A 27,500-nucleotide genomic window follows, 5' to 3' on the forward strand; every position below is an offset into this window, starting at 1 on the left:
AGTACACATCGGAAGGTCGTAGGTTCGACTCCTGCAAAGGAGCACTCTGAGTATTCCGATCATCCACTACAGCTCAGTGGAAGAGCTACAAATCGGAAGGTCGTAGCTTCGACTCCTACAAAGGTGCACTCGGATTTTTTTCGAGTATCCCAGAGTCAACATAGATTAATAAGTCTCTTCATTTATTTTTTCCTTTTCATATCTCGTTACAGACGACTCCTGCACCCAATTCTATTCGCCAGATTCAAAAAGTGCTCTGCTGGCAGGAATCTGTGAAGAAGGTTATTGCCGATGTGCACAAGGTACATGTCAAGTAGGATAGAATTTTTTAATCACGGTACTCAGATCCTTTTATCAAGATGAGGGCGTACGAATATTGACAAAGAAATAATGTTAACTTATGCATAACGCTTCGCTTGAGAAATGGGAATATTGCCTTCTTTTGTTTATTTGTTTTTGTAATGTAATTTAAATATCAGAATCTTCTCTTGTCATGTCATGAAACAATACGAAGATATCTTGATTTATTGTTGTTGTTGTTGCTGTTGTTTCTCGATTCCTCGGCTTTTACCAGGGGTCTCCTAGATACAAAATGACTCGACAGATGATTTAAATATTTGGCTTACTTGAAAGATGCCTCCGACCAAAAAAACAAAATATTATGGGTGAATAAGAGCACAATATTTGCGTCGAATAAATAGTTTTGTCATCGGCTTCTCCTCGAGTTTGTAAAATTAATGTGATGTACCACTGCCGCTCATATTGTAAACATTACATATTAAGTGCCAGGTTGTCTTTATATGCTTTTTTCATCCTTGCTATTGCCTAATACAGAAACAAATGTTTGTTTTTCATTTCTCCCATTTAGACGATTGCCCTTCCTGCATTGACCGATCATTCGATCCAAAAGAGCTGGTTGATAAAGTATGCCATGATTCAGTTGACTTCGGTAAGAGAATGGCTGGCATTTAAAAACTACAATCGTTGCAGAATTTCCAGAACTGGAGATTTAAAGAGTAACCCGTTTTAAGTGCAATAACGAACCCTCAGTTGGTGTTGGTTATACACGTACTACATGTGTTGCTGTGTGAGATCCACAGGTCATGTTCGTGTGTTTTAATTGAAGAAATTTGTTTGATTGGTCAAAGCCGAACTAAATGTCCGTTAACGACCGGGAATACACCAGAAATACTTTTTTTTTACCTTTCAAGTAGTGTTGTTAGAAATTGCCACAGTGTGCATGGCAGTATACCGTAGGTAAGGCCGTTGTTTCCTCGCACAGCACATGATTGCCGTCACCTTTAGGTTCCAGGTGTATCAAAAAGTTGTTCGCGACCCTGCTATAGTCTCACGAATATTATCCTGGTGCTCTGCCATTAAATTACAGCTAGGCGATACTATGAATAGCGAATAATAATAATAATAATGATAATAATAATAATAATAATAATAATAATAATAATAATAATAATAATAATAACGATAACGATAGCGATAACGATAGGGATGACGAAAACAATAACGATAACGATAGCGATGACGATAATGATAATGATAATGATAATAATAACAACAATGATGATAATAACAATAATAATAATAATAATGATGATAATAATAATAATAATAATAATAATAATAATAATAACAACAAAATAAATAAAAATCACTTTATTAAATTATCAACCTAACTTTGGAAAAAGTAAATCTAACCAAATTTAAATCTCATGAAGTTAACTGAAAGACGCTCAAGTGAATTTTTGATTTTTGTTGTGACGGGAAAACCTCTCGGAGCGTAGTAGCTGAAACCATGGATTTCCGTACACTGTGACATATGAAGTTGAGTGCGGATATCAAAACCCGGGCCACAAAGATGGAATGCCCCCCTCCCCCCCCAAAAAAAAAATTAAGGAGGGGAATAGAAGCTTACCTAAAATGACCCCCTTTGCTAAAACTTGAGTCACTTAATAACGAAGACAGTTCGATTTTTGTCATTAATATATCTTTTTGCAGCTGTTATTGGAGAAGTGGTTATGATCGATGAACGGGATTTCAGGAAGCAATCATGGATCACCTATGATGTAAAGCTCAATGAGATCATCAAGAAACGAAAAACAAACTTGAGAAAAGGGGACTTGATGCAATTCAAAAAGCGATCTGGATGCGTTTGTCCAGAACCGAAAGAAAGAAAAGAGTACCTCATTATGGGACGCGAAGAAGGATCCTTTTTTGTTTTTGACAAAACGTCGTTCGTAATTCCGTGGGTCAGGAAGCGAAAAAGTTCTAATTTGGATTATATTCGAGCTCGCGTCGGAATGGATCCTAGATGCATCATTTAGATATGGTAGATATAATTGATTGGTACGAAATAGCATTTGAAACAAAATAAATGGCACATTTATTAGCGTTATTTTTCCTGTAAACTAGATGACAACCTCTACTCGATGTTAAAAACGTAAGCTTTTCAGTTTTTGCTCAGTTGATTTTTTTTGTAGAAAACTTTATATTCATTAAAGCTCTTTAAATACCTGACATTTTGTGTTGTATTTAATAGATTAGCGACAGAAAAGTCGAATGCTAAATAGCAATTGAAGGGCGTGGTGAACTTTTGCAGACTATTTTTGCTCAGGTTTGACCAAAACCCAAGAGGGAGCTAAGCAGTCCCGGCGTATATTTAAGTAACCATTAAATCGTTTTCATGAATAGGAGATGTATGTTTATATTCCAGCTATATAAGAATTAGAAGAAAAGTGTGGGAAATCAGAGGTAAATTTTTTTCATCTCCGGTCACCTATTTTATTTAATGAGCTGACGCTAGCAACCAAAGTAGTGCGGCTGTGGCTTATTTTACGCGCGCGCGCTCAGCTGAAAATCCATTCGAGCCTCCTTAATGGTCCTTAATGTCAATATCGTTTGCAAAAAAAGATCATCCGTTATTGACTCTTGACTACGCTTCGTAATTTTTCCGCACGGATCAAAGAGTGCATTTTGCTTCTTGTTTTACTTCGATCGTAGCAGAAATAAAAATTCCGCCAAAAAACCATGAACCTCCTGCTCATTCGAGTGATCGAGTCACTTCTCTTCCCATCCCTCAATGCAACCCAACCCTTTTCCTGTGTCAGTATTTCAGTTCGAAATGTCGGAAGCTTCGAGAATTAAAGAAATAAATTTGAGGTAAGAATTGTTTCGTAAGATTATTTTTTCGTGAAAGTATTTACTTTTAGCTGATAGGGTTGATATGTCCGGTATTAATCAAGTGCAGTATCGAAAAATAATTGGTATTGGCAGGGTCGGGTCGATTGGACATTACAGCGGCAAAATAAATGAAACACTTCTTGTCTTGTAACAAAAATCGTTACTTGTATTTTCAAACAATCTTTGGTCACGTGACTGGAAACTTCCTACCAAACATACAAATGTTATGAAATAAGCATATTAAATTAGAATTTCGGAATCTTTTTTTTTTTTGTTTTTTTGTTTTGGCGCACGCTTTCAATTTTCGAAACACATGGCAGGTCAGAAGAAATGACAACACACTGGTAAATTATCCAATAAGGCTAATTATGGATTTTGCCAGCACCTAACGGCGCCTTGGCCCCTTGGAAATCTTCACAGGCATCGTTAATTTTTTATCACCTTTTTGATTTTTAACTGTGTTGCCACAAGCAAGGCCATAGAAATCAACCAATCAGAAGCCCACTCTCTGATCAGTTTATCACAACACTAAAGAACACCAGTTGGTAAATTCTGCGATCAAAATACTGAAAATGGCGAGAACTTTAAAAATGTTATCGCACTTGTTATACATATTGTAAGTTTTTTTTATTGGAAACATTGAGAACAAAGACCAAAACGAAAAGAGGGAGAAAGATTGCTGCAAAGGTAGGAACGCTTTAGTGGTCGAGTGGATTCTTAGTCAAAAGTCAATCACGCGGAGAAATTCGTCAACAAGCCTAAAATTATCGGGTGGAAGGAATGTTTAGACTCTTTTTCGAACATGTTTACCATTCCTGCCCATCGACACCATTTGTCAAGCTACTCTAAGTAAAACCGACAAAGCAAGCAACTTTTGGAGGCAGTCTCAGCGAGCAGATTGAGCGATTTTTACACAAGGAAGCCTGCCTGTGGGAATGGCTCATGATCAAGATAATTTGATGCGGTAAAAACCAGTAGATGAAAAGCCATATTAATTCCAAATTAGATGAATTTGATGCAAGTAATGTTTTCCTAAAAAATTCCCAGCTTGAACCAAATGTGATTTATCATGATTTTTCTTTTTTTCTCACAATTTTTATGGTCAAACAGAGCAAGTTGATTGTAAATTGAGACCATGGATGGAAGAAGAGAACTATGTCTTAGAGTTATCGAGTTCATTTTGTGTTTTTGTTCTCTGTGTTTCGGTGAAAGGGAAACGTTGAAGGTGAGAATTAGAGCTTACTTAATTTCTAAAAATGCTGGTTAATGAAGGGTTTTGAATGATACGGGAATAATATTTGTACGAAAAAATCACAGAGTAAATTGCGCGTAAGAGTACCATGAATGGAGTCACAGACACCTGTGGGGCAAAAACCCCGCATCAAATTAATTAAATGCCACACTTACGACATGGTCCAAAAGGTATTTTGTCTGAATGCAGTTGTACTTAAAATGGCTCATTCAACATACACCTTATGTCAGTACTCTGCCAATATAATGCGCTAATTATTGGCTTAAACATTCTGCTTGACTCGATCAGCATTCAAAAATCTCGTTTCTTTGGACTGAACGAACAACTTGCATGTGTTTCTGATAAGGCGGCCTCAATAGGAATAAGTATACTTTGCCGATTTCCACATGGGATAACTGGTGCACACAACATCGTGGGTAGGGTTGGCACAGGTGTAAGGGTACTTGTCTTCATCCATAGACTCGAGCTCCATTCCGGGACAAAACCCGGCCTTGTATGTGGCATAAGTAAGTTATAATGGTTATCTACTACGCTTCACGAAGTTTTTCTCTGGTTCAGTGCTCCGGATCCCTTCTCTTGAAAGACAAACATTTTATTTAACGTATAAGTAATTTGACTTGATTTGATATAGCAGCACAGTTTCCCTAATCGACATTTAATGACTTTCGCTTTGCACACCTCTTGCAGCTTCACGGATACAATGTTCATAGACATATGACGACGAGAGATCTCTCGAGATTGTTTGGAGTAGAATCTCACAATGACGGTAAGCAAATGTCACATGGTTTTGCAGCACTCACTTCTTTACATTGTGATCCAGTGTACAACAATGAGCAAGGGTCGATATGCAATTGACAAACATCATCCAGATTGTGAATGAGGAAATGTCAGAAGACAAATCATAGCCTAGTACGCGTAACCGTACCCTCCCCCGAAAGAAAACAAGAGGGAGGAGCGTCGTTCCCTCCCCCCGTTTTTCTTTAGAGTGAAGGGTACGGCTACACGAAGGCTAGACAAATCATGAATTTCGGTCAGCCATGCAGAATTCTGCAGCAGACGTCGGTGTCAGAAGTCTCTAAAACTGAATAACTGAGCAAATCAGTTGAATGAACTCCATAGAAAATTAAAGCGCGCGTTGTCAAAATTTCACTTGTTTTGATTTAATGTCTTACTTTTTATGATGTATATGACTAATAAGTTACCACATGATTTCTCGTATAATCTGGAATAAATATAAGCACTTTTAAATTGTTCAGACTACAAATTGCAGTCGAAATAATGTGATTGCCTATGCTAACCTTACCAAATTTATTGCAGTACCCGAATATCATATTGTACATCCTATTCAAGTCGACGACGAGGGTGCCTTTGTGTCTCATGAACTGATATTTCCACGAATACGTATACGTCGAGCTGCCGACACTACATACGAAGACGAAGTACACTACAAAGTTTCCGCTTTTGGGAATGACTTTCACCTTCATTTAAAGCGAAACAAGAGACTTCTGGCGCCAAATTTCAAAGTTGAGGTTTTAGGAAAGAATGGAAACGTTATGAAAAGACATGCAATGGAAAATTGTCATTACGTTGGGAATTTGAAGGATAGGTCAATATCAAAGGTTGCAATAAGCAATTGCCAAGGACTGGTAAGTTACATGTAACATTTAAATTAATCGATAAAAGAATTATGCCGGTGAGATGGAATGACGCCAAAAAAGAGACTAAACGCAGCGAGTAGAGGCTATTACATGTCTGAGTGAAGAATCTAGAAGTTTTAGTGGCATAGACGGCATTGTCATCTAACTTTTCTTACCAGTAGCCAATAAAACTTCATACGCAATTTTGCTTAGAAGACACGATGGGGCTGTTTTAGAGTTTCAGTTTTTCGTTTAATGAAACCAGGAATGACCCGTGTGTTGATCGATCTCCCCGCCTTCAATATTCAGCGTTCAAGGACTGCGCTAACGAGGCGATTTTTGAGCGCCTCATAAGTGACAATAAGTGGGAAAAAATCTGGAGATGATTCAGTTTACATCACATATGCATAAAATAACTTTTATTCTTTGGAAGAATCAAAATCATACAGGACATTTAGCCAAAAAACAAGTCTTAGAAAATGGTCACTGAAAGTAGGGTTATCAGTTCTTCCCTTTTAATTTGAGTTCCGCCTTCACGGTGACAGTTTCTCGTCATAAAATAATGAAATTTTGAAATTGTTGTCGAAGACGAAAGGCCAGTTTGGAAATGTAACAGATTTAAATGACAAACCTTTCCCCCCCCCCCTTCTTCCTTTAAAAAGCAAAGAAAGTAAACTTAATTGTTTAGTGACATTTATTGATTACCCTTCTTTCTCCAGAGTGGCCTCGTCCATACAGAGGATGAGGCGTATTTTATGGAGCCACTTCCAGTTCACTTACATGACAAAGTAACTACAAAGGGAAGAAGTAAACCGCATATAATTTACAGAAGATCTATCACTTTGGATAATAAACGGGAAATTCATGTTGCTAGAGAAAGAAAAGAAATCCATACTTGTGGGACTGAAGGTAAAAGGGGGCTTAATTATTCTAGTAGCACTGTTCAAGATCCTTGGGATTTTGCTGTATATCCGTATATGTGGGTAATCGTAAAGGCATAGGTAATTCTCGGTTTTCACATGACGTCACGACCGCCATGTTGGTGCCCCTAAACAAAAAAAAGGCGGCCATGTTGGTGCTCGACCAAATCCTCCGGGAATTGAACTCTATTATTATGCAAACGCTTCCTTTTGTTTTTGTTGAAAAACATGCCTGTTGATCACGTGAGTGAAAACCAACAATTGGCTCCTTACTCAGGAAAAAGCCCTCCTTGATTGACCAATCAAAATTGAGTATTTTTTCCTTTATAGTATTAGTTTAAAATACGATTTAGGCAAAACGTTCCCGCGTGTCGAAAGCAGACGTTGTCAAATTGAGGAGAATTACCAAAGGTGGGTTTTAAATTTCTTGTGTTTGCGTCATACATATTGTTTTTGTTGAATTTTTATTGACTTCTTTCCGTATATTTTCTTGTCATCAAGTTAACGTCCTTCCTGCTTATCAAGCAAAAGTCCTTACTCAGCTGGACATAATACAAGGGCGACTGAATTCATGTTATACCAGACATGACTTTAAAGAATACTACTTTATGTTCTTCGGCCTGCTGTTTCATTTTATTTCCGCTTCACCATGGCGGTGGGGATGGCAAAACAATTACATTATGTCTCGACTTATAGTGTGCGGGTTCTTTAACGTCCAACATAGTTCAGAACAAGGGTTGCGAGAAGGGACCTACGGTTTGTTGTCCTTATCCCAAGGGGAACTAAAGACAGGGGTGACACTTTATCCTCTATTTTTTATAACATGACTGCACAAAGTATGCATCATCTGATTGGTTCATCCACTTTTCAAGCCTATGTTTTATCAAGCTATAAATTCCCAGGTGGATCAGTGACCCAACATTAAGTTTCATTTCCACAATGGCGGACTTTTAGCGAACTTTGGTGTAATGTTGGCCTTTAAAGAGCTACTGCCAGGGAATATAAATGTCACAGAAAACACAGAGGAAAGTGGAAAAACAGCGGTAATAGAGATGTAAAAACTAACAATTTAGGAGATTTGCCGAGGTGGAAGAAAACAAGAACTAGACCGCGCAGGCAAAAAAAAAACATTCAGGCCAAAAAATGAGCTGTTTCTGTATTTACACGTTAGATATAATGATGAAAAAGCCGACGTATATTGTATATACACAAACCACTCGATACGAGCAATAGTCATAACTATCTGGTCTGACGCCAGATTGACAGATCGAGAAATTATGGCGAAGGCTGCGAAGCTACCCTCACCAGCCATCAGTACAGCAGCTCAGAAGATGCAGTGATATATTATCAATGGCCCTACGAGATGATGAGAGAGTCCAGCACTTAGCAAGCAGCCAATTTCAGTGTCAACCAAATCCAGTTATAAACTCCAAAACGATGTCTGCAACGGCCATCACTTGCAGTCACTCGTTTACTTCTTGTTCCATTCGCATTGTCTATAACTACTTTTCACCAGTAAATATTTACGATTGACCATTCGACAGTTGCCTTTCCTCTGCTTAAAGAATCCCTTTGATAAAAATGAACCTTCGGCTCGTGATTTAAAGGCTTTTCTGGAGTTTTTCTAACATCCCGCGTGGTTTTATCGCGTTATAAAACCCAGGGAAATTTAATCTATTGCTTAATTAAGTCCAGGAGTGTTAGTCCAGTCGGGATTCGAGCTCGCGACCTCCCGAGAGTTAATAGAAGCTCTAGATTCCGGCACGAGAACGACTACGAGTACGAGATTTTTTAATAGAACAACACTGAGCGCGTGGAAACCAGTGCCATTTTGGCGGGAAGAACGTGATACTGTCGTCATTTTAGTACGAGGTTTTTCAAAAATGTCGTCTTGTCAAAACAAGTCAACAACATGGTATTAGTTTTTGCATTTTTCGATCAGCAAGGAGGCTCGGTTACCAACAATAAGAGTAACTGAGCAACCTATACTGCTAACAAAGAGTAAGATTAAGCGTCCGGGTTATAAATTTTCTAAGTATATATTTGCTAAAAACGGGAAGTCAAATTCGTACTCGTACTCGTTCTCGTCCTCGTCCTCGTCCTAGAAACTAAAGGTATGATACACAAACAACTGAACCAGCCGGTAGCTGATATTTTATAGCGCTGTACATGTGAAAATGATTTGTTTTCCGTTTCCGACACTGTAAATAGAATGATCAAGGTAATCTCTCGGTTTCAAGTCTAAGTTCGATCATGCCCTTCTTGTTTCTTTACTTCTCTTTAAGGGGGATAAGTTGCAATCTTTTGAAGCCGGGTTGCTGACCAAATGAGCAAACCTTTCCTTTTTGGCCATTACGTGGGTATTGTAAAATACGAGGCCGCTTGCATGACTTACGCAACCACGAAAAGTTGGAAAACCTGATAGAATAATGACATGAGTCAACATGTTCTGAAACATCCAGTTTCTTTCTTCGTTATTTGTTTCTGTAGACGATCCCAGGATTCGCATTTCACGTTCATTAAATGACACGGACTTGCCGAAACGACAAGGACCAGCTGGGCCTGGGGAAGAAAAGTATATCGAGACCTTGGTAGTTGTAGATCCGAAAATGGCAAATTTTCATGGAGAGGATGCTGTCAAACAATACGCACTGTCAGCGTGTAACATAGTACGTATATGATACAAGCTATAATTACGTCAAAGATATTAGAGAAATTTAGCATATCGTTTACGGCAAACGGCAAACGGCAAACGTCAGGATATAATTTGCGTTTTGCCAAAAATAAAAAAAAACTGGTTTTATCGCATTTCTTGTCTGTTATCTACAGATATCGAGCGAGCAACTTCTAAAAAGGGGGAGACAAGTTAAGCAAAGAAAGTTTTCGTTATTTTGAAACAAGCCATTTATGTCCATACATTCACCTAATTAGATGCACGCCCAATTTTGACATCCAACACGAACAGTGTTAGCGTTATTTTTAGCTTAGGGCTAATGAAGCTGCATGTTTATAGTTACTTCAGGAGTAGAATTTGAAGTTCACGTTGTGACGTCAATTGTCCGAGTGTTTGCCGAGACACGATCTATGTTGAAGTTGGGGAGAAAAAAACAAGGGGACACCGTGACGCTTATTGAAATCCAGGTGCATCTAATTAGGGGCATTTCTGGATATATGTGTACATTTTACGAACCTGTGATTGGCCTCAATGAGTGAGTGGAAAATCGGTCTCTTCTTTGTGTAAGCCCTTCCTAAACAAAGAAGGCATGGGCATGATCCAATAAAGTACTGATTAAAGCGGAGCTCCTCGCGCGCGGGTAAGCACGTGCGCGAGATCGGAGCTCCATAGACCGTGTTCATAAATGGTGGCTAAGTAATTATTCTTTTGTCTTTATGCTAATTATACTAACTAGCCTCGTAAACGCGAGCAAAATTCAAAAGAACTTTTGTTCCAAAGTGAGGCTAGTTAGGATGATTAGCACAAAGACAAAAGAATAATTTCTTGACGCCATTTATAATGAATATGGTCTATAGCAAAGAAAATTTGGTAAGCCATCTATTCGAGAAATTCTGGTTATGACGTCAGCGTACGCCCGTACACTCTTTGCGGGGGAGGGAAGGGAATCAGGTGTCAGCCCTTCGTGGAAGGGGTATGTTTTATTTTCTTGGAGGGCAATTGGAACCCGCGTTTTTCTTGGAGAGAAATCGCGCAAGAAATGGTGTGGAAATTGTCGTCGTGTTCAAAAACTTGTTTACTTTAGGAGCTTGTTTTCATAAGTATTTCATACTATTAGGGAGGAGCAGCGGGATACATAGCAGGAAAGAGCGCGAGAGATGAGGCAACGAAATTTTAGAAATTTAAGCGAAGAAAGCCTCGAGAGAAGCCGAGGAAGGAGGAGAAGAGAAAATTTCAACTCAGAACACTGTTAAAAGCTGAGAGAAATAGGGCGAGAAACAAAACACATTTACAACGGCTAGCTTTTGGGTAATGTTTTCCTACTTAATGCTCACAACATTTTGTAAAACTCGCTAAAAAAGACGAAGAAGGTCTGAAAACGTTTGCAATTCCGTGTTGACAAAGATTTTGGCATATTTCAACAATCATACACCACTTCGCCATTAAGGAGGGTATGACGTCCGTAAATTCGAATAATAAATCTTCTCATGTTCCTTCTAATTTCGCGGCAATTTGCCGTGTTGATTTTAGAAGAATTTTTATGGAATCTTAAAAATTCGTTTATGGTCGTTGTAGTCTGAAATAATTTCAGTATAAATATCTTTTAAAAGACACCATCACTATGGAAATCTCTACATTTTTAGCGGCGCTACAGCGGTTCAAAGTCGGCCAAAATCCCATACATTTGCTGCAAATTTAGCGGTGTTTGCCCCCCTACCGAGATGGCGCCAACAACCGTGGAGGGTCCATTGACGACTTTTCTTTCTTGTCTATTTTGTCAGACATATTGTAACCGAACTCTCCACGCCGTTTAAATTTATATTGGATTGCAGTAAGCTTACATTTATCTGCAACGAATGCACTTATAAGCAATGTTTGCAACAGTTTAGGTTCTTTTTAACCAGATAAGACTTTGAAAAGCGGTTTGATAATTACGCTCGAACCTGCGATTTTCGGCAAAATCTCCAATAGCGATTGAGTTATAACAATCGTTTGTCTTGTTTGTCATGGGGTTTATTTTTTGTGGCCGGTTACGGTAGGCCGTTGCTCATTTTGGACTGAATTCATCATTACTGTGGCGAATTTCCACACTAAATTCGATTTATAGGCTTTTTGTGTGAAATGGATGTCCAGTCGTGAGCTGCTTTGTTTGACTGTGAAATTGCAGTCAAGTAAGAGAATATACTCACCCTGTGAGCAGAGGCTCTCTAAAACTCGACAGAGAGCGAGAAAGATAGGCTCTGCAGAAATCGTGCCGCATCCCAAGTTTCTGGGCTAGTCACTCCGGCCAAACCAATTTAGGCAGCGCGCGCATCATATTTTTGACAAGACGAAGGTCAAAACCGAACCTTCAGTACGAAAATCAGTATGGCGTCTAGGAGTGCGTGGGTTTGAAGCAACGGCTTGCGCATACTCAATAAAGACTTAACACGATTCTGCAGAGTCCTTTCTTTCTCTTTGAGTTAAGAATTGCTCTGCAGGGTGCAAATTACTACGCTTTAGCTTGACTTTTTAATTAGTAAGATCTTTGCTGTTGTTCTAAACTGAGGAGAGTTGGAAAATGTTGTGAAAGAGATTACTGCAATTTCAGTTTTAGTTGTTGATTAAAATTGCTGGTTATTGTTTGCAAGGTTTGTCTGTTTACTGCTGTCAGCTCAGAGGTGTTTGATCTCTTAAAACTGTATACACTGATGACGATTAATTTTGTACTTTATGCAGAATTGTAATTATTTCCATATACACTATATTGCTTCCTGGGGCTGGAAATGCGAGCTCCGCTTCCAGGCTTGGCTAAATCTATATATTAAAAATTAACGTTAGTAAAGTTTCGATTGATGCACTATTAAGTTGGCGGTATGAGGCAAATCAAACGTTGCGCTTTTAGAGGAAAGGGAAAAGCCGCAGTACCCAGGGAAAAACCTCACGGAGCCCAATGAGAAGGCCACGTGTTTTCACCGCTACACCAGACTTTGCTAATACGTTAACACCCTACCTCTCAGCTTACGAAAAGTGAGAGGAAAGGCACTCTTAATATGTCACAAAATGGTCTTTTTAAACATATATATATATAAGCCTTAACTAAAGCGAAATCATGTATTTATTGTCTTAGGCCTCCAATCTTCTTCGAGACGGCAGCGTGGGAGAAAATCCGATGAACTTTGTTGTCAGCAGGATGCAGATTCTAACAACGCCACAGGTAAAGCTATATTTTACCCTTACAAGTTGACGAGGCTTGATGCTTAGGACGCTTGATTTGCATGCGATTGCCCCGGGTTCAAAATCCGCTCTTAATATTAGTGGGACATCTTCACGGTAGAATGGGATTCAGTTCTTAACGCTATTACGTTCATTTAAATTGTTTAAATCTATAAAGGGCTACTCCTTACCAATTCATTTTTTGTACCTTTCCTGAAGAAGTTAATGCTTTTACCATGATTCACGGCATATGGCAAAGCTCACTCTCTTGTAATGCGAAGATATATCCGACTCCTTACTCTCTCATAGGCCATTTGAGTAACGTTGTTTTACTAATATGAGCAGAATTTTCACCATTAAAATTCACCTTAGCTTAAAATCCACAGCAGTGATAAAATTGCTTATTTTTTTGTAAAAGGCGACGTTTTCAACTTATTTTCACTTTATTACCGAAAACAGAATGTTATTTTTTTTTCAAACTGATTTCTTATTAAAGGAGAACTGCAGATAAAAATGGGATATATTTTCCTACGTCAAATTTGTAGTACCTGACTTAGTTAAAGGAAATATTCGAGTATTGGAAGGGTTCCTTACATTTTGACGTCTTTATGAGGCCAGAAAGATCCGTATTGATCACTCAATGGACGTCCACCATTTTGGCTTTACTATAGAAGGCTTGGGCGTTAAGCGTGACGTCATTTCGCACACTTGCTTATTAAACGCGGTAATGAACTTGAAAAATGGTTCAGTGCGTTATTGTGGGCTGTTCTAATAGAACTCTCAGACACCAAAACAGTTATAAGTTTTCATCGTTTCCCTGTTTAAAATGAAGTCCTTCCTTCCAAATTTAGAAGGAAAAACTTGCCAAATACCCAGCACTGTCACATATGTTCGGATCAGTCGAACCCTCCTCTTTTGACGGTGTCTTGGCCAAGTCGATGAGACAGTTGCATGCAATTAATGAAATGTTGACTCCATCGATTCCATTTATACCCAATGAGGCGGGAGATTTCAGTGGCAAACCAGGCGCCGGAGAAATGAACCGAAAAGTTGTTTTTGCAAGCAACTGGGACACGTCATTTCGTGAATGGCATTCGCCCTTCAAGCTGGGTTTTGTAAACTCGGCAACGATCACAAAGATGTTTAATTTAAGTTTGAAAATTCGCAAAACTACGAACAGAGTTATGTGTTTACATACATGTCGTTCATTTCTCGCAGCGCTCACAATCCACGTGCTTGACTCAGACCCATGAGGACTTCTCTTTGCAAACACACGGTCGAAAAGCTAGAATGCGGTGGTAAACAACAAATAGCTTGATCTGCGGGCACATCTAAGTTTAATAGATATGAAGGTTATATCTCGCGAGATCTGTTAGTTAAGAGCTATGAGCATCACCAAGGATTTCGGGCAAATTCAAGGTCTTTCAAATGAAAAAGGGTTTTTCCTGTTTTTTTTAGGTAAAGGACGTTATATTTCGACAATAATAAGGCACGCAAAAACAATTATCTTCCAGCCTTCAGTTCTCCTTTAAGATTTTTCTACTACCCTGGGGAGAAAGAGGCAATTTTTAACATCTGTTTGACCGAAAATAGGAGCCACTCAAGCCATTCTTTTCTTCCTCCAACCTCGTTCCCAGGGTCAGTCATCTTTTCTTTATGAGGCATCCTCTGGGAATGAGGTTGAGTTACCTCACTCTGCAAATAACCTGTTACCCAAGATCACATCTTAATAATAATAATAGTAATAATAATAATAATAATAATAATATAATAATAATAATAGCAACTTTATTCATTTAATTCGATGAATTTATTTTCATTGAATTAGATGAATAAAGTTGCTATTATTAATATTATCATTATTATTATTACTGTTATTATTATTATTATTATTATTTTTATTCTTATTCTTATTCTTATTCTTTCAGTCTGGACTGGTAATTAACCACCACGCTAGCAATACACTTGAGAGTTTTGGCAGATGGGCTGAGCGAAACAATAACCCATTGGACAATGATGAAAACCATTATGACTATGCTGCATTATTTACAAGGTACACTAAGAATAGCGTTAAATATCTACTTGCTATATTTTTTGTTCAGATGTGATATTTCACGGACAATAAACATAACTTATTTTGTCTTAATATATTCAACTTATTATATACCAGAGCAGTTTTATTTAAAGCTTTAAAGCTCCGGCCTTCTTTTTATTTTCACCATTTTTTTGCCATTACTTCCTTTTTGTCCCCTACTTTATTTACTGCATCAAAAACGGTCTTTTCTGTGTGTGGCATTAATAATTAATTTGCTTATTTTGTAGGTACAACATTTGCAAGGACAAGAATCAGCCATGTGAGACTTTAGGTAATATTAAAAAAAACTCATTAATAATTCATGAGCCCAACAGCCTATCAAAACACCGATAAAAAGTCACGTGTTTTATCGGGTCTAAAAACACTCGGCTACGCCTCGTATTTTTAAACCCCGATTAAACACTGCTGCTCGTTTTTTAAACATTACATTAAGTTGTATAAGTCGGAAGTTCATCCTTGGTTGAGAACACTTAGTTTTAAAAAAGCCATTTTATGACCAAATCATAATCAATAAATTTGAAAATTTAAATACATCACAACGTTGCTTTCAGATTTGCAAACTCGTGTTTTGCATACACAATAAACTGCGTTTACACGCTGAAGCCCGATTCACACGGTACCGGACAAATTTTCCACCGGTTGAAAATTTGTTCATTTAGATGTTCCGTTCACACAGAACCAAGCTAAACTTACGAAAATTTAGACGCCTAGCCGTTCAAAAATTTGAATGCCCAAATCGGGTACGAATTTTTAGCCTGTACGGTCGAAAACTTCACCAGCGCGCTGTGAACACCTTGACCGTCTAGATTTGTTCACGGCAAAGGCGTGGTTGCATGGATACGTGGCAGCTCAGCTACTATAGTTAGGCTTCCTCTTTCTTGACGCCATTTTGGATTTTGTAAAGTAGCGCTCTGCGCATGAACAAATGGTAAAACCACTGACAAAGGTTAAACTTTAACCCGGTTCGTCCGTTCCGTGTAAACAGAGCGGAAAGATTGCACGGTTCCGTGCGAACAAAATAGTCGGTCAAATTTCTCAACCAGTAGAAAATTCGTCCGGTACCGTGTGAATCGGGCCTGAAATTTTTAAGTTATGGAGTGAATGACGTCACTTTTGCCTAAAATCTGACCCTCTGAGGTCCAGTTGGTCAGTTTTGAACGTGAGTAATGGCAGAACGTGAAATCCAAAAGTTACACTCAAAGTAAGCAGCCTTTGGATAAAAGTTAAAGCTAAAAATTTTGCCAGGCAGGTGTTAAGCAAACACACTTTCAAAATCTGAAGAAGAAAAGGAAGTGATATTTTTTTTATCATAGTAATTTTAGCTCAAGGAATCCAAAATTCTGCCAAAGATAAGAATGCATCAACTTGAGAAATCCGAAAGCCACTGAGGTGGAATGCTGAAGCCAAGACTCCCTCCAGTTACTTTACGTAGAACGGTATGGCATTTACTTCTTTTAACTGATCAAACAGGTCTTACCAGAACTCGTGGAATGTGCATCTTTCCTAACTCTGCAAGTATTGGTGAAGATAATGGCTTGATGCTTGGAATGACGCTTGCGCACGAGACCGGACACAGGTAAGTTCTGTGATTGTTGCAGAAAGTTGTTCCATTGTAGTAATTAGAATAGTGTTGTATCATTTTGCACTCTTTTTGTCCATATTTAAGTAATCTTTGCGTTTCCTCTAAAGTCTTGGAATGAACCACGACAGAGCAGAATGTCCCGATGGAATAAATATAATGTCATCTTATCCGCCCGGAAAGAAATCAGCTTTTAAATGGTCGCCTTGCAGTAAAAACTATCTAAAACAATTTCTCAGGTAAGTTATAAACATCATTTTGTGACTTCCATGTGATTTCGAAGCCACCGAAGAAACGTTTCGTCGGTGGTCTGAGCGGGATTCGAACCTGGTGCACCCTGATGCATGCCCTGGTCCCAGAGGTTTTTCTTGAGCGGCGAGGACGAGTCACAGAGCGGCGAGAAAGAGAAAAACCTCTGGTTGCCTTGGACTTGAATCTTACTTTCATGCAGACGCCAGGGTCAGGATTTGACCCTCAGGCTCGGATTGGTTCATATTTTCACAAACACGTAAATCAATATGATTGGTTCGTTTGATTGGTAATACCTAGGGAACGCGTGATTGCTAAGTTGCCATTGGTCCCTTTTGAAATTATCAATTTAACGCGTTTGACAGCTTGCGTCTGAATGAAAGTGAAATTCAAGTCCAACTTAATCAGAGCTTTTTCTTTCTCTAGCGGCTCAAAAAAACCTCTGGGACCAGGGTAACGAATGCAAACCCAACGCTGTCATTATTGGGCCCCCTTCAGCTGATCATTGTGATCCTTTTGTGTCATGTAATTGCCCCTCAGCTCAGACGATTCTCGCTGCTTGGATGATAATCCCACCAAAAAGAATGTGATTGAAACCAGGACGCTAGACACACCCGGACGATTATATGACACGGACGAGCAATGCCAGCTTGCTTACGGACAGAGTGCTAGATTCTGTGGAGGGGACAAGTTTCTTGAAGTAAGTTAAAATTGAAATCATGCAATCACTGGCAACCGAGGAGAACTGAGATCAAAATGAGTGATTATTTCCTTGTCAACCATCGTGTTACCCATGGTAACATACTACATGCCGCCCATGGTATTGATTAAGTTACATATAATTGATGCTTTTTGAGCGATCATTGTCTAATCTGAGAAAAACACTGGAAACGTTTCGCAACAATTTTGGCAAGAATTTTCTGCAAAAATTTTGTGTTGAATCAAGACTTATAACTTTAGCATAGGGATCGATACGTCGCAATGTACTTCCTTGTGATGCAATCGTAACGAAGGCATTTAAAAGCCTTTGTGATCATGAAACGTTTGAAGACGCTATGTTATAATGGGAGGCGTGGTTAGTGCGCTCGACTCCGGATCGAGTGGTCCGGGTTCGGGGACTGGCCGGGGACATTGTGTTGCGTTCTTGGGCAAGACAATTTACTCTCACGGTGCCTCTCTCCACCCAGGTGTATAAATGGGTACCGGCGTAATGCTGGGGGTAACCCTGCTATGGACTAGCATCCCATCCAGGGGGGAGCATAAATACTCCTAGTCGCTTCATGCTACGGAAACCGGAGTTAAGCGCCGGCCTTAATGGGCCTTCAGGCTCGTAAAGAGACTTTGCCTTACCTTACCATGTTATAATTAGCGGAGCACAAGAGACTATAAAGTCATTGAAAATATTGGTCGCCATTTACAGCAGGTTTGCGTGAAACTATGGTGTGAGGTACCAGGCGGAAGCGGAAATTGCAAGACTTCCGAAGTGCCTGCCGCTGATGGCACGCCTTGCGGAAATAACAAGGTATGTATTCTTCTTGAATCTTCTTTCGTTGGAGTCTGACCGTGGGAGTCTGGGTAATAGATAATCATTTGGATTGAAGAATGAGGAGCTTGTGATTCAAAATCCTATGTTGGTCCATGTCATGATACCTGGTGGTTCAGTGGGTTGAACACCAGGCTGCTATGCGGGAGGCCGTAAGTTCGACGTTTGCCGGACCAACACTCAGGGACTTTAAACAACTGAGTAGAAAGTCCTACCTTCGCAATTACATCTGCAAATGGTAAGATTCTCTAGTCTTCTCGGAAAACCTTTCAATGTTAATAACGCTATGAGATGTAAGTACCTACGCACTATCCGCAGAGAGTAGGGTATGGAGTTTCCGGTGTTGTGGTCTGTCCTCTGTGATGTATCATCGTCGGAAGGGTAAATGTTTGGAGGTACTAGCTACATCAAGCTACTCTAAAATCAAGATATGATGATGATGATGATCGTGGACACCGTTCTTTTATAGTGGTGCAGACAAGGACAGTGTATCCAGCTTGGTACTGAAGGACCTGATGCTGTTGATGGAGCTTGGTCTGCTTGGTCCACCAAGTACTCTGATTGCAGCCGGACCTGTGGGGGAGGGGTTCAGTACAGAGAACGAAGATGCAACACACCACGGTACGTACTCTGTTTTCTTCTTGAATTTACTTCAAGATGAAAAGAGACCTGCGCTAGCAGGGAAGCATTTCGCCAAAAATCAAGAAAATGGTGATCTTTTTATCTTAGTTCGTTTTTGACCTGTTATCTTTAGAGTTCGAGCCACCGAGAAAGAGAGACAGGATAGAATAGAAGAATATTCTTGTTTATATGACAAGCAGAAGCCTGCTGTTTAGCGTTTCAGTGACATAAGCGCGGAAGCAAAAGTCTCTCTAACGGAAAGATTTAGCATCGTTCTTGCAGAAAACGACAATGTACGTTTTAATAATTTAATAATAATTTATTAAACTTCTATAGCGCCTTAATTATTAAACTATTCTAAAGCGCGTTACAATCTAAAATCGTATATAACTATCTATAATTAAGTTACTCTTTTGTTTTGCCTGCTCTTCATAAAAGCGAATGCCTGCTTCTGTCAAGAAAATTGTATCATTTTATTAGGACTTAATCTTTGAAGATATATTTGCTCGATATCTAGAGTTAAACAGCAAGAACGAGCTAAAATAAGACAACTTTCTTCGAATTTCGGCAAAACAAAAACTTCAGCTTGTTGTTTGCGTTTACAGTGAAGGCGGTGCTCAATTGAAAGATTTAGCCTCGTATGCATGTTTATGACAATGACAAGCTGTTGCTTGTTGAAAAAGAAGGAATTTCTTATTATTCTTAATATTCATTTTTCTTCTTAGAGGTAACTTAATGGTTAAAAGGCAAGAAATGTGCCAAAACGGTACAATTTTCTTTGTTTCTTGGCAAACCTAATTTCGGCCTAACATTTGCCATTTGCCGTAATGCAAAACAATAACTCTATTTAAAGAGGGGGGAGTAATACTACTTGTCTATCAAGCTGGTATTTGCTTTTTGCCAAAAATCAGAGACATTTTTTTTATTCCACCTCATTTCTTGCGTGTTGTCTTCAGATGTCAAGGAGCTTTTCAAAAGCGAGAGACAAGTTCGAATAACGCGATTTCCGTGCTTTTATGACAAACAGGAGCCCGTCGCTTGACGCTCGTCGTTCCTCGTAAACGTGATGCTACTGAAATCTCTCGAATAAATTGTTTGCGTTTTCGTGAAAAGACAAAGGGCAAACGGCAGACAGCTGCTTGTCGCAAAGTGTCGCCAAATACTAAGGACAGGGCAAAGTTATGATTTGAATTGACATTTCGTCGCCATAAATATCGTCGTTCATTTTCTTAATTTTCCGGAGGCAGTGTGGCCCAGTGGTTAGGGCGCTTGCCTTGTGATCCGGAGTTCCCTTGTTCAAGACTCGTTCTGACCCTCAGGCTCGGATTGGTTGATATTTTTACAAACACGCAAATCAATATGATTGGTTCAATTAATCGGTAATACCTAGGGAACGCGTGATTGCTAGGTTGCCATTGGTCCCTTTTGACGCTTGTTGAATTTGATCCTGGAAGACCCTTGCTGAGCTTCTATATCTGCCCCTGTAAATAGCCAACTGATTTTCCTCGGCCCAGCTGGGATTCTTACAGTTGTTGTTCTGTTCTGTTTGTTTCATGTACGTACCATTCGCCACACAAACGGGAAAAGCTTACAACAACAAACATCCTTGTTTAGGACCGTCAGCGGTAATTAAGACGATACCTTTGATTATTAAATTATCAACCTCGGATAATGCATTTCTCATTCTCTGATTGGTTTACTCAATCTCGGTTATCAGCTCATATACTAGATCATATACCTCAGTTTGATCTAATATGGCAAATGATTGCGCTAAGCGTTGCAAAGCTAAAATTATTTTCACCGAAAAGCAAAATTTCACTCTGAATAAAGCAAAAAAAAAAAAAAAATTGTGGAAAGTTTGGATCAATTCCAACGTAGAAGTACGCGAAAAGGTAGGAAATATTTTTGCGATGAGCCTGCGTCTGCCTGACCACAAGGTATTACACAACATCGCATCTTCGTCAAGATTTCGCTCGGATTTTCTCCCTTTTTTCGCTCGTATTTCGTACTTCCAAATTTTTGGAGTTTAAGGAATTTAATAAAACAATTATTCCATTCGCGCTTGTTGGATATGAGACTAGTTATAGCCAACTCGGCGCTTCGTTGGCTATATTTACCATCTCATGCATATCCAACGCGAGCTCATGGAATAATTGTTAATTAAATCTTCACGGATTGCCACGAAAAGGATTGATTTGGAGTGAAGCGCCTTGTTTCATTGTAGATTCAAAACGTTTACGCGGGTGATTTACCTCTCGAACTCAAGGGAAGCTCATTTAAGAAAACGGAATGTGGGATGCCCAGCAAAAAAGACGCGCGAAATCACAAAAAAAAAAAAAACCGCGCGGAGAATAATACGTGCTCATGAGTCTTCAGGAAACTGAGGAAAAGGACGGTTCAGCTGTTTACTTTTAAAATTTTATTGCTCATCAATAATTGCCTAAATATCTTTCCTAGCTTTGTACATTTTAAAATACTAAACATTTTCTAACTACATTTAACGATGCATGTATGTGAAGTCCGGCCTGTTCAGAGGAGGAATCCTTTTCGAAGGCCTCCGAAATTGGATTTTTTCTTGTTCGCTGTTGGCTTTGTCTGCAGCTCTTGTTTCTGAGCCGGCGCAGTAGAGTTGTCCACTACCTTTCCTTCTGCAGGAGTGTCTGCAGGGACTTGGTTGTTCTCTTTCAAAGGAACAACTTTCATCGTGTCAACCTTTGCGACGGTTGCGTTATTTTCATCGCCTTTTGCGTCTTTGGTTGAATCCGGCACAACTTTATCATTCTCTGCATCGTTTTTATTTTGTTCCACCTCATTAACATTCTGCAAAAATAAAGTTTCAGATGAATTTTGGGCGAAACAACTCGAAAAAGGCAAGAAGATTGTTATATTTCATTCCTCTGGTAATTTTTATGAGCTTGTGATTCATCTTTACCTGCATTAAACAGGCGTTTTCCTTTTCGCCATCTTTACTGACAAATTTCCTGTAAAGATAATATCCAGCACCTGCGGCCATACCTAGGCCAACACAAGCTACAAAAATAGCCTTAAATTTTCCCATTGTTGCTTTTGTAAACACTTCGTGAAGAAAATCAACACTTTCAATCAATGTAAGCTGATCGTAACTTAAACAAGAATAGTTGAACGTCATCAATGCGCTTTGTTTCGTAATGTTGACGTCACTACTTGAATGTAATTAGCCTCTTATCCAGGTTACGTTGAGGCGCCTCGATTTGATGGAGTCTTGTTAACCCCTTTACCTTAAGAATTCTTTACTTGATTCAAGTTTTCGAGCAGAATACTAGGATAAAAATCTTTGAAAAAAATATCAGCGCAATAAAATGTTCATCCTGATGTAGCTTTTAAAGGTTATTTTCTTAAATACAATTTCTTTGTTTAGAAACTACAATTGTAGATAGAAAGTAGGCATGCGCACACAACTATCTGCAACCCCACGCCTACCCGTATCGTAGGTAGTTTGTTAATTATTTTGTGGCCAAACAGAGAGCAACAAACGCTTCAAAAGTTCTTACTGAGTAGAGTGTTTACCAATCAGTCTTGCGTTAATTGAAAATGGTTTGATGAGAAATAGACAAGTAACAGCAAAGGTCAGTAATAATGTTGCTCTTTTGGCGATCAGTGTTCATAATTTTATAAATGAATCATTGTCCCCCGAAGAAGAACCACAGATACGCTTCGAAAATTTGGGAAACCTTTTTAATTTTAGATCAGTTTTAAGCCCCTTTTTTAGCATTTTATAAAAAAAGTCACTAATAATGTTTACAGCTATCCATGAAATCGGCTCCTGAGTATTTACAACGTTTTGTTATTTCTCGTCGAGCAGTATGTAATCTGGGAGATCAAGCAGAGGACAAACTCACGCGAACTATTTAAAGGGAGTTTTAGCTTTGGTCGAGTCCTTCTGAAGGCTTGACGATTTCCGCCACTCTCTCAAATCAGGTCTTTTTGTTTCTGGGGTCCGTTTATCGAAAGTCCCGAAAACGTTTCGGGCCCGAAAAACCATGTGTGTAACTGCCAACCGCTTGTTTTGGAAAGCCAATCTTTTAATATACATACTTAATTGATCGCTCCCCATAGGGGCTTTTCAGGGCCAATGAAACACAATCAACGAAACGACAGAACACAACAACTGTTAAGAATCCCAACTGGCCGGAGGCAAACCAGTTGGCTATTTACAAGTGCAGCTGGGAAGTTGAACCAGGGACTACCAGGAACAAATTCAACGAGTGGCCAGAACGGGTCTTGAACCCGGGATCTCCGGATCTCAAGGCAAGCGCCCTAACCACTGGGCCACACTGCCTCACAAGGGAAATGTCACAATAACATCCAGCATGCCGATTAATCATTCGGTAAAATCCGGGAAAAATCGGAACTGTGATTAAATGGCCAAATGAGTTAAATAATTGCCATTTAAAAAAATATAAATTATTATCCTTGATTCCATAGAAATGTTCGGTAGAATATCGAATAAACAATGATATGTTATTTGTTGACGCAGATGTCAGGGTATCCTTTAGATATAATGCTATAAATTCTCCTTTTAGCCCTAAGAATGGCGGCAAAAGATGCGAAGGCGAGCAAAGGGACTACAAGTTGTGCAACACAGAGGTATGCCAAACACTAAATATATGTTACTGACTGAGCTTGCTTGGTCGAGACAGTTGGGGATTGTTCCAATTTGTTTTTGCACTGTTATGGTGAGCCCTACATACTTGGTCAATTTGCCCCCTTCAAAAACTTGAGAGATTTACACAAGTGTGGAATTGTGGGATGTTTCAAAACGACAAACGAGTGCAAATCCAGAAAAAAATGCTGGTATAAGGACTCTTGGTGCCGGTATTTTCCAAGGAAATGCTAATATGCCCTCTCCAAAAAAGTGGGAGACTGGTGAGAGTTTGGCATGGTGGATTGTTATTGTTATTGCTTGGCAAATTAAATCTTTTTGTCGAAGTCTAAAGATGTAAACACAGCGCTAGTGCAGCATTTATTAAATTGCAATAGTAAAATGTGATATCTAGTAAAACTTTAAACTTAAATTTTGCTACCTTTCTCATTGCTAATCAGTAATGAACATTTAATCCATGATTGATATCTCACCAGGCTTGTTCCAAAGACTTGACGGAATTCAGAAATTCACAGTGCCAAATGAAGAATTCACAGCTCTTCAATGATCAATATTACGAGTGGGAGTGGAAACCATCAACCCTAAGTAAGCTGCAAGGATTCGTTTCATTTAAATTAGGCTACCAAAACAAGTTTTTCATGTTTCCAGTGAGCGGAAAACAACTAGAACGATTGTTTTGCAAATAGATATATTATATGTATATGTCTCGTTGTTGCCGGATAAATTGAAGAGTGGACCATTGCTCTACACGACAGTATCTATGTCAAGAGGTCATAATCCAGAAATTTCATTTTGATATTCGTTCATTGTCAAAAGGGAAATGAGATACGTATTACCTGCTCTCAGTTTGTGATATTCTGTTGCATGAGTTCTTCAGCTATTCAGGCGCGCCGATTAATTGATTGACAGGCTGACTGATTGACTGACTGATTGATTGACTGACTGACTAACTGACAGATTGATTGATTGATTGATTGATTGACTGATTGATTGATCTATCGATCGATCGGGTTATTGATCGTCAGATCAATTGATTCATGGATCTGTTTGATTTTTACAGAAAACAAATGTGTTCTTGGATGTTTCATAAAAGGAACGGGATTAGGATTCGCCTTTGGAAATGTTGTCGACGGAACGGATTGTGAGAAAAATTCGGTTGACAAGTGCATTGAAGGACAATGTACGGTAAGAAGGTGTGGGTGTAACTTCAAAGTTTTTTCCTTTCATGTAACTTCTGATTACAGCTTGGTTTTTGGTTTATAACGTTAACGCGTACTTAACTGGGTAAAATCAAACTTAATGGAGACCGTCTCAGAGTAATGGATTTATAGTTTACTTAATTGTGACGTGCCTATTGCTAAACGATAATGGACTTTCCCTTTGATGTTTTCTTTCCAACCCGGCCCCTTCATGGCAGTTTCATGCCGAACTTACAAGGATGCTTTTCGAGGCCAAAAAACGCATTCTGGAATCCATTCTTGTAAACTCATGTTCGTCACTTTACCCAAGTAACTGTAGTATGATTTATTGCGCATGACTGTCTAAAATATGATCTACAGAAAGTTGGCTGTGATGGGGTCATTGGATCAAATGCAGTTGTTGACAGATGTGGTGTGTGCAATGGAGATGGAAGCACATGCTCACCAGGCACTAAGACGGAGGATGTGACAAAGCTAAACACCACAAGCACCAAGAAGGCGGTGACTCCAGGATCTGGAACTGTCAACCTCTTAACCAGCGCTCTGGATTGGCTGAAACGCATGGGATATGACGTAGATAGGCGTGGTCAAGTTGCATCTCCTGAAAGTGCCACCAAAGACGCAGAGAAGGATGACTTTTATTGGGCTGTTGTAAAATCTGGTTGCAGCGTATCCTGTGGGGGAGGTAACTATTTCTTTCTTTCCCTAAGTTGTCTTCGTTTTGTTACCTTTCCTCTTCGATGTGCATTACGATAAGGCTATTAAGCTTATTTGCCTTTGTGTTCGCTCAAGTGCCTGCTTACTTAGATAACAAGCTCACCATTTAACAGGTTCAGAGGTCTCGTTTGCGGAGTGTCGCAGATCAGACGATGGTTCTCCAGTCAATGAAGAGAAATGCGACGCTGGTCAGAAACCTCCTCGGGCGACGGTGCACTGTAACTATCAGCCGTGTCCTCCTATGTAAGTGCATACAATAATAGTGAGGCAATCTGGTAAGTTTTAGGCGAGATCTGCGGACGCCTGAACTAGACTGGATCAGTGGACCTAGCTGTTCATGTGGAACAGGACCCTTCTTTAGAAATTACGAAGTGAACCAAATCAAAGAATTTCAAAACTCTCCTTAAACTAAAACGATTTACTGTAAACGTTTTAATTTCCAATTTTTGTTACGTTTTATTCTCTTGGTAAAGTAGTTAAGTAATTGATGCACGTTAGGTTACATTTACGCGACGATACGATGTCGCACATAAAAAATAGCTCGATTAGAAAATTTGAATGCTCTTGGTTATGGTAAATGTTAGCCGGGAGGATAAAGGTAGTTGTCAACAGATATTAGGGCTTCGGGGAAAATTTGTTATTGCCCAGGCTCAGCGAGACTGAAATCAGCACCGCATGGTCAGCCTCAAGAATGAGCTAGCCCGCAATGCCCTAATGCCTCCCCAGGAAATACAAATTATTAAGTGCCACGTGATCAGTCTTCCATGAAATAAAGAGGGGTGAGATTGCTTACCCAGGATTTGAACTGTTAATACTTACCTTTGTTTGGAAAAAAGACCGTAAAAACAGTCATTCAATCCATAGACAAAATTCTTACCGTCGTCCGGGATTCGTTGACATTACAAGGGGGAAGAAGCTTGTCGGGTAATTCCCCAACCGACAAATCCTAAGGCATGAACTGTCTTCAACTTAATGTATGCCATTGAACCACTGACCTCTTCTTCTTCTTCTTCTACTTGTTCTTTTTCTTGTTCTTGTTCTTCGACTTTAGATGGAAGCCTGAGGGGTGGGAAGACTGCTCTCACACTTGCAATGGTGGAAACAGAACTCGGGAAATCAAGTGCATGCAAGTTGCTGCTGATGGCATTGAGTATGACGTTGACCGCAGGCTTTGCACGGATCCTATGCCATCCGTAATTGAGTCGTGCAATAACGTTCCTTGTCCTGCTGAGTGGGTGGCTCAACCATTTGGACAGGTGATTATCCCGTGTTGTGATCAATGTTTTACAACATTCTCGTTCCCACATCCCATCGTTTTGTCTTAGCTGGCGGAGCCTTCGCACGAGAAAACGAAAGGCTCTGGAAACTTAACAAATTGATAGTAGTTTTTATTTGTCTTGTCGGGAACGATCTCGAATGTGTTCTACACACAACTAAAATATTCTCAGATTAGCAGAGGTCGGGCTTAACCCAGACTGGAATTTACTCACGACGCCTTGATTCATTTAAGTCCAGGAGCAAATGTAAAATTTGGCTAGAAAGTTGCCAGGATTCTTAAAAATAATCGATGTGCATGCTTAAGTTCATCTCTCAGCCCCACTTGAAAAGCGAGCACGATCGATTGCATGGCATTTTTAAGCGTTTTTGGCTGACAATATTTGTAAGTATTAAATAATGCAGTCGTAAGAAAGCCGGATTTATGTTTAGCCTAGGCTGAAATTCGCTATGCAATCGGCCCGTAAGATGATGTGTTTCTAACCTGTCATCACGACGTCTGTCATCATGACTATGATGATGATAATATATTTATCCGTCAAGGATCATTCTAAGGTTTTCTGCTTTTGGGTTTATTCCTTCTATGACATAAAAGTGTTCTACAAAATGTGGTCGTGGACTTCAGAAGCGATCCGTGAAATGCATGAAGGCTGATCATCGTGGAAACTTAATGGACATGGAAGACAGTCAGTGTGATTCATCACTGA

The 27,500-nt window shown here is 39.4% G+C and overlaps 2 protein-coding genes across 4 annotated transcripts in view; both read left to right on the forward strand.

Annotated features, from left to right (window-relative positions):
- LOC138028208 (venom factor-like) overlaps positions 1 to 2,532 on the forward strand; it is a 49,266-nt gene extending 46,734 nt beyond the window's left edge. Inside the window, exons 40-42 of the mRNA XM_068875658.1 lie at positions 213 to 302; positions 869 to 949; positions 2,014 to 2,532. Coding sequence (XP_068731759.1) covers positions 213 to 302; positions 869 to 949; positions 2,014 to 2,339 — 497 coding nt within the window. The 3' untranslated portion in view covers positions 2,340 to 2,532. The remainder of the gene's footprint in view (positions 1 to 212; positions 303 to 868; positions 950 to 2,013) is intronic.
- A 1,177-nt stretch (positions 2,533 to 3,709) lies between these two features.
- LOC138028217 (A disintegrin and metalloproteinase with thrombospondin motifs 6-like) overlaps positions 3,710 to 27,500 on the forward strand; it is a 46,262-nt gene continuing 22,471 nt past the window's right edge. The window contains exons 1-21 of one of the 3 annotated variants that reach the window (XM_068875671.1): positions 3,710 to 3,882; positions 4,306 to 4,420; positions 5,135 to 5,213; positions 5,765 to 6,093; positions 6,804 to 6,993; positions 9,495 to 9,673; positions 12,788 to 12,874; positions 14,802 to 14,926; positions 15,196 to 15,239; positions 16,439 to 16,544; positions 16,658 to 16,786; positions 17,337 to 17,496; positions 18,217 to 18,318; positions 18,809 to 18,960; positions 23,523 to 23,586; positions 24,079 to 24,187; positions 24,663 to 24,787; positions 25,162 to 25,486; positions 25,632 to 25,761; positions 26,570 to 26,774; positions 27,389 to 27,500. The exon at positions 27,389 to 27,500 is cut by the window's right edge and continues 51 nt beyond it. In XM_068875671.1, coding sequence (XP_068731772.1) covers positions 4,331 to 4,420; positions 5,135 to 5,213; positions 5,765 to 6,093; positions 6,804 to 6,993; positions 9,495 to 9,673; positions 12,788 to 12,874; positions 14,802 to 14,926; positions 15,196 to 15,239; positions 16,439 to 16,544; positions 16,658 to 16,786; positions 17,337 to 17,496; positions 18,217 to 18,318; positions 18,809 to 18,960; positions 23,523 to 23,586; positions 24,079 to 24,187; positions 24,663 to 24,787; positions 25,162 to 25,486; positions 25,632 to 25,761; positions 26,570 to 26,774; positions 27,389 to 27,500 — 2,842 coding nt within the window. In that variant the 5' untranslated portion in view covers positions 3,710 to 3,882; positions 4,306 to 4,330. Of the gene's footprint in view, positions 3,883 to 4,117; positions 4,160 to 4,305; positions 4,421 to 5,134; positions 5,214 to 5,764; positions 6,094 to 6,803; positions 6,994 to 9,494; positions 9,674 to 12,787; positions 12,875 to 14,801; positions 14,927 to 15,195; positions 15,240 to 16,438; positions 16,545 to 16,657; positions 16,787 to 17,336; positions 17,497 to 18,216; positions 18,319 to 18,808; positions 18,961 to 23,522; positions 23,587 to 24,078; positions 24,188 to 24,662; positions 24,788 to 25,161; positions 25,487 to 25,631; positions 25,762 to 26,569; positions 26,775 to 27,388 lie in introns of those variants that run through there. The other 2 variants (XM_068875690.1, XM_068875681.1) reach the window with 2 other exon arrangements.

Source organism: Montipora capricornis, chromosome 2 (genome assembly GCF_036669925.1).
Source record: "Montipora capricornis isolate CH-2021 chromosome 2, ASM3666992v2, whole genome shotgun sequence".
In the NCBI taxonomy this organism is placed as follows: Eukaryota; Metazoa; Cnidaria; class Anthozoa; order Scleractinia; family Acroporidae; genus Montipora; species Montipora capricornis.